Genomic DNA, 7,500 nt, shown 5'->3' with positions numbered 1-7,500 from the left:
AAATGAAATTCGGATTAGAAAAATGTGCCAAAGCAACCCTGAAAAGAGGAAAATTAGTTAAAAGTAGCAATATAACACTAGATAAAGCCAATGAAATAAGAGAACTAGACGAAAGCCAACCATATAAGTATTTAGGAGTCAATGAACTAGATAGGATACAACATACACAAATGAAAGAAAAAATAAAGAAAGAGTACTATAGACAAGTTAGATCAATACTAAAAACAGAGCTCAATGCTAAAAACAAGATAATGGGTATCAACACTTTAGCTGTCCCAGTTATAAGCTACAGCTACAACATCCTTAACTGGACACTAAACGAACTATGTAAAATAGACAGGAAAACAAGAAAAATAATGACAGGATATAGGATGCACCACCCAAAATCTGACATAGAAAGGCTATATATACAACGCACAGAAGGTGGCAGGGGTCTTATACAGCTAGAAAACTATTATAAAATAACCACCATAGGACTGCAAAAATACCTACTCCAGAAGCAAGGGAAACTAATACAAATAGCCACAAAACACGAGCAAAACAAAAAACTGTTTTCAGTATTTAAGGAAGCTGACAAATACAAACAAGAAATCAATCTACCTAACAAATACGAAGAAGAAGAAGAAACAACAAAAGCTATAAAACAAATGAAATCCAAACTAAAACTAGAACAGCAACGGACCATGATAAAACGATGGCAAGAAAAGCCCCTACATGGTAAATACTGGGCTAAACTAAATGCGAAAGAAATAGACAGAGAAACATCCCAGCAATGGCTGAGAAGCTCAGGACTCAAAGCAGAGACTGAAGGATTTTTAATTGCTGCACAAGACCAAAGTCTCCCCACCAGAAATTACCAAAAACACATAATGAAAAGAAATATAACAAGTAACTGTAGAATATGTGGAGATCGACAAGAAACAATAAATCATATTATCTCTGGCTGCCCAGTCCTGGCTAAGAAGGAATATATTCACAGACACGACAGAGCTGGGACCTATATACACTGGAAGCTATGCCAACATTATGGAATAGCAACAGAAAAAAGATGGTATAAACACACGCCAGAAAAGGTCACAGAAAACGAGAAAGCAACCATACTCTGGGATATGCCAATACACACAGATAGAGAAATTAAGGCAAATAGACCAGATATAGTCGTCAAAGATCATGAAGAAAAAAAATGCTTTCTAATTGATGTATCAATACCAGCAGATGACAACGTTTCTCTAAAAGAAATGGAAAAACTTTCAAAATACAAAGACCTGGAAATAGAGATAACTCGAATGTGGAATCTAAAAACAGAAACAATTCCTATCATAGTAGGTGCCTTAGGTATAATAAAAAAATATTCAGACAAATACATAACAAAAACACCAGGACTTACAAATATATATAACATACAGAAAATTGCACTACTGGGTACTGCACACATTCTACGCAAAACACTTTCAATACAGTAAACATAAGAGCACCACAGCAAACCACAGCACATACCCAAGGCGCACAGAGCTGCGCTCGGTAGTGAAGTGAAAGCACGTTATAAAAATAAAACTACTGAATAATAATAATAATAATAATAATAATAATAATAATAATAATAATAATAGGAGAAAGAAATGACAGAAAAATTTGAGGTGGAGTACTTGCAGAGACTGAGACTGATCCTTACGTCGAAATTAAATGGACGGAACAAGATCGAAGCTGTCAACACCTGGGTGGTTGCCCTTACCCTGCGATAACATTCTCTTCTTATCCTTCCCCTCCTCATTCAATGTTTGATTGTTGCTGTTGTCGTCGTCGTCGTCGTCGTCGTCGTCGTCGTCGTCGTCGTCGTCGTCGTCGTCGTCGTCATCATCATCATCATCATCATCATCATCATCATCAAGGCGTAGCTAACATAGTAGGCTACAAGCGAAAAACTGAAGCTATAAAAGTAAATGAAAAGAAAGAACCAAACTCGAGGAAGAGAATACGAATGAAGCTGGAAAAGACACAGGGGCGATTGAACAGGATAGTGAGAGGAGAGCTCAAGAATAAGGTAGTAATCAGAAAATCGAATGGTCAGGACAGGTTAGCAGAAAGCGGGGAAACATACAACAGTACGTGAAGAATTGACACAAAAGGTGACAGCATAAAAGGCCAAATTAAAAAGATACGATGCTACATGCTAAGGTTTTGAACAGAATAATAGACTATTCCAGTCAAATAGAAGGCGTCTGTTTGAAGAAATAGAGGGTTATCAACACCAGGAACTGATTCCAGAAGCGGAAGAAAGTAAAGAATTTTGAGGAAGTCTGTGAAAAAGGCCGGCGAGATGTAAAGAAAGCGCGGAGTGGCTAACAAGGGTGTAAAGACAACTTGTAACTGAATAAAGACAAAATGACATCAGAATCAATCTATATACAATGAGACAGAAGTTAAAAAAATAGCAAATTGGTAAGGACCAGGCCCGGGTGGTGTACGAGGCTATTGGCTGAAGAATTTTACACAGTTGCATGAAAGGATTGCTGCGCACTGGGTGACTGCCTGCAGCAAACTCACATCCCAGCTTGGATAACAAGTGGACGAACGCTCCTATGCCTCAAGGATCCCTTGAAAGGAAACTTAACCTATAACCTGTTTTCCACTAATGTGGAAGCTTATGACTAGTGTCTTGGCGGAAGAGTTATACAACCACCTGGAAGTAACAATCTACTTCCAGATGAACAGAAAGGATGCAGAAAACAGAATTGGGAAACCAAGGATCACTTGATAGTTGCTAAAATGATAATTAGAAATTGTAGACGCAGATTAACGGGACTGAATTTAGCATGTCTAGATTACAAAAGAACATATGACATGGCACCTCACGGTTGGATTAGTAAAACAATGAGCATGTTTGGAATAGGAAAAAAAACTATGGAGAAAATGCTTAATAAAAGCATGAAACATTGAAATCCTGAATTCTTTGGAGGAAAGCAAAAACTCGGAAAAGTGAACATCAGACGTGAAATAATCAAAGGTGATAGCTTATCTCCATTGTTATTCGTACCGGCCATGACATCGCTCACTATGAAAGAAAAATAATAGAAATGACAGCGAAATGAGATGAAAGTATACAAAGTAGTCTATGAACACGTCCTACTGATACAAGAAAACCTCCTAAAAAGGCCAAACAAGGATCCTCACAGATTACCCTGAGCCCCATTGGCAAGGATCCCCGCCTAACTGTTGTTCTCAATCATGCTTTAGAGTAGGGCCATTCAGCCCACCCATATTTTCCACAGTCACCCATCTTTTCACAGATTCAATGGAAAATAGCGCTTTCCTTTCTAACTACAACTTAAAATATCGATGAAAGCTTAACCGAAGATGTCTTTCCTGAATCCTTTCAGCCTCTTCCACCACATAACCTCTTTCGCCATAGCATCAGGACAGAATAACATCGTTGAATAGAAAGTTATAAAAATTAGGCTCTTTGCGACTGGAAACCTGAAGACGCCACATTCGTTTTATGGATCTCAGAGATGTAAAAACCATAATTTATAGATAAAAAAAAAAAGAGTCATAAGAAAGAGGCAAACAGGCCAAAAATCTAGAACAAGGCTGGTTTTCAAACCCACTGGAGTCATGTCTCTTGGATTGGTCACTTTTCACCAGTGATCTTCATGCTAGGACTCAGATGGCTAAAAGTGTCTATGAATATTATCAAACACTTAGATTAGGTCTGATATTTACGGGGAAGGAGATTGTGCTGTGGTGACGTTGTCAAGTAAATTAATGGTGAATATGAGATCACTGCACTGGCTTAAAATTATAACCGGATTAGCGATTCAGATTTTGGCTTCCCCAGGTAGCGCTGAATTTAATAAATCATAAAAATGTGTAAATAACGAAAAACAAGAATTAAGTAATGATCACAAAAATTCTCAAGTGCCTAAAGACTAAAGAGAAATACATAATGGCTATCGTTCGTGACCTACGATGAAAAAAAAAGCGGAAGGGGGGATTTGAAGACATTAGGATTGAATTTTATAAAATGAATTTACTTAGTAGATATTCCGATTTTGGTTTTCATAGCTGGATGCCCACACACGCATCAACAGTTTGCTCCCCAGCAAAAGAAACTTTAGTTGAACGGATGGTTCTTGGATGGAATCAAGTGAGAGCAAAACAAGCAAAAGACACAGAATATGCAATTAAGACTATAGAAAGGTAAGGTACCTGGATAGCTTTTATCTTTTAGTTGTTTCATTCATTAGACTGAGGCCATGCTGGGGCACCGCCTCGACGAAGTTTTTTGTCGAATGAATCGACTCCAGTACATTTTTTAAAGCCTGGTACTTATTCTGTCTATTCAGTTTGGCGAACTGCTAAGTTACGGGAACGTAGACACACTAACACCAGTTGTCAAGTGGTGGTGAGGGAAAAACACTCACTCACACACACACACACACACACACACACACACACACACACACACTTCGCATTAAAAATACTGATAAACTTGTGGCTAACAAACATGATGTGGCGAATCATGAAGATATAATTACTAAAACCTCTCGCCACATTGGGAAGAGAAGAATTCATTAAATCAAAACTGAAATCTAATCAAGGTAGGGCAGGGAACGCAACTCCAAATCACAAATAAATTTACTGGTTTTTTTTATCTCTGATTATTTCGAAACACTTTTCTAATTAATTTCAAAATTTCTTTTTCGTTATTTTGTCTGCATTTTTTTTTAATTTTGTCTATTTTTGGTAATTCAATTGTACTCTTTTTTTTTATCTCCTTTTAATCTGATAGTTGTCTAATGGTCTGAGAACTGATATAAATATTTATATATTTAGTGAACTAATGTACATTTTTTATACAATTATTACAACTTAAATGTTACAGAATTGACTTAGAGTTATTAAATTCTGTAAAGTCTCTTTTGTAATGTTATTTTTGTGTGGTTTTCTTCCAAATTATTGAGGTATTCATTTCCAGTAACGATATTAATTAACAGTCGATCTGTCACAGTAAAATCAATTTACCTTTTGGTTTTTCATTAAACAATATTGTATCAGTTTATCACCTGATTGTTATTGACACAAAACTATTCAATTTATTGGTTTTCATTTTGTGTTTTCGTTGAATAAGAATAGTTTGCTTTTTATTTTTGTTTTCAATCTCTTCACAACGAAATTCATTAACTTGTGACGTTCAGTTGACAACGAGGCTATTTATCGAATTAGTTTGCGTTCATTTTTTTGTTTTCGCTATCAGTTTTATATGATTCACTTGAGAGACACAATTTTGGTTATATATTGTTTTATTTAAATATGTATCCGCGCGTGGGAGCGCATGTGTGCATGGGTGTGAGTGTGGACAAGTGTGTAAGTGTATATGCGCGTATATGTGGGAGTGCGTGTGTGTGTATATATATTAGTATAATTACATTCATACTAATAATAATTGCTAATAAATGTATACAATAATATTGGTAATAGTGGTGGCGTGATGGTGAGGATGGGGGTATGAAATGAGGGGGTGGTGATGATGATGATGGTGATGATGAATGAAAGTGCTGATACTAAAATACAAACTAGAAATACTAAATATTCCATTCTAAAATAAAATCTAAAAAAAAAGATTTTAATGCAGAAACACTACACACAATATGCTAAGCACTAAATATTCATTTGATATGCTAAAATGCTGAATTCGAAAATATTAGATAATAAAAAAGAATATTGAATAGTAAAGCGCTAAAAGCCAATATTAAAATAATAATAATAATAATAATAATAATAATAATAATAATAATAATAATAATAATAATAATAATAATAATAATAATAATAATAATTCTTTCTACTGAAAGCACAAGGTCTGAAATTTGGGGGAAGAGATTAAGTCGATTACATCGACCTCAGTGTATAGCTGGTACTTATTTAATCGGTATCGAAAAGATGAAAGGCAAGAACTTGACTCAGAACGTAAATACAGACGAAATGCCACTATGCCTTTCACCCGGGGGCTAACGATTCTGGCAGTTCGCTGCCGTTTATTATTAAATATCAGAATTATATTGTAACTCTAAAATGCTAAATAAAATAAACTTCGGTTTTAACTACTAAATACTAAAGTTTACTACAAAACAGTAATAAATTCGAATGATTTGACAACAAAAATTATTTACATTATTTACATTTGACGGATATTTATCCTCATCTTGTTTGTTGTTAACGCAACGTTTCGGCTGATATACTCTCCAGCCTTTATCAGGTGTCATGGGGAACTTTCGAACCTGGGTTCTCATTCCTAAGGTATTTTTCGATGTTATTATTATTATTATTATTATTATTATTATTATTATTATTATTATTATTATTATTATTATTATTATTATCATTGTTCAGGTAACCCTAACCCTACTAACCCCAAGATTCCGAGTTCGATTCCAGGCAGTGGCCTGAGTAATAATAATAATAATGATAATGATAATAATAATAATAATAATAATAATAATAATAATAATAATAATAATAATAATAACATCGAAAAATACGTTAGGAATGAGTGTCCAGGTTCGAAATTTCCCCAAGACACCTGATTAAGGCTGGAGGGTATATCAGCTGAAACGTTGTGTTAACAACAAACAAGATGAGGACAAATATCTGTCAAATGTAAATAATGTAAATAATGTAAATAACGTACATAATTCCTCATCTCTTAAATATACAACTGAACAAAAATTGTTTATTGGGAAGAAATCTGTGAATCCTTTTCGTTTTATAGGAAAAATATGGACCGATTTCGAGTACTAAACTTCTTTTTGAATCAGCGCCATATTTCCTTTGAACATTTTTGTAAGAAAGTAGCAGACGCCTTTCCCGAAGTACGAATACAAATACGGCATGACAAGGATATTGAAAAAATTTCTTGGTAAGTTCATAATCTTTTCAGCTAAATACAAAAGGGCTGAGATTTGTTGGGGAGAGGACAAGTCGATTACATCGACCACAATGCTCGAAATGTACTTATTTCATCGACTTCCTCACCGGAATTCCAACAGAATGTAAAGACAGACGGAAAGCCGCAAAGTACTTTATTCGGCGAGGTTAATGGTTCTACCTGCCCGCCGCCTTAATGTATGTCGTCATAATAGAAACAATTTAGAAGCCACTTATTATCCTGTGCTCATCGCCATCTTGTGCATTTGAATTTCAGTATATCACTAAAAAGATTTTATCAGAAAGAAATACTTAGCAAAGCTGCACAGACAGACTATACGTCTGTTTTCATGCACTTTAGTAGGTTTTCCTCAATCCTTCATCTGTAACCTACTAAACATCTACTCCTTAAAACCAATCATAATATTCTGAGCATTTATATTGCTTCTACTCTCCTCCTACGATTTATTTCTCTGGATGAGTTACAATTCGGGGCTAAAATCAGAGTCGTAGAAAACTGCTTTAGCATTATGTAAGTACGTATATATATACATACATACATATATTGATAAGGTA

The 7,500-nt window shown here is 35.0% G+C and overlaps 1 protein-coding gene across 4 annotated transcripts in view; it reads left to right on the top strand.

The window, feature by feature from the left end:
* LOC106869994 (uncharacterized) overlaps positions 1-7,500 on the top strand; it is a 51,475-nt gene that overhangs the window by 25,442 nt on the left and 18,533 nt on the right. For all 4 annotated transcript variants that reach the window (XR_016241351.1, XR_016241350.1, XR_016241352.1 and 1 more), the window contains exons 10-11: positions 4,063-4,197; positions 6,770-6,916. Coding sequence is in view for 1 of the 4 variants with exons in the window: in XM_089350171.1 (XP_089206297.1) it covers positions 4,063-4,197; positions 6,770-6,916 (282 nt within the window). In the remaining 3 variants the exon portion in view is untranslated. The remainder of the gene's footprint in view (positions 1-4,062; positions 4,198-6,769; positions 6,917-7,500) is intronic.

Source organism: Octopus bimaculoides, chromosome 4, assembly GCF_046866305.1.
Source record: "Octopus bimaculoides isolate indiv1 chromosome 4, ASM4686630v1, whole genome shotgun sequence".
NCBI lineage: Eukaryota > Metazoa > Mollusca > Cephalopoda > Octopoda > Octopodidae > Octopus > Octopus bimaculoides.
This window is presented reverse-complemented; position numbering and strand designations above follow the sequence as displayed.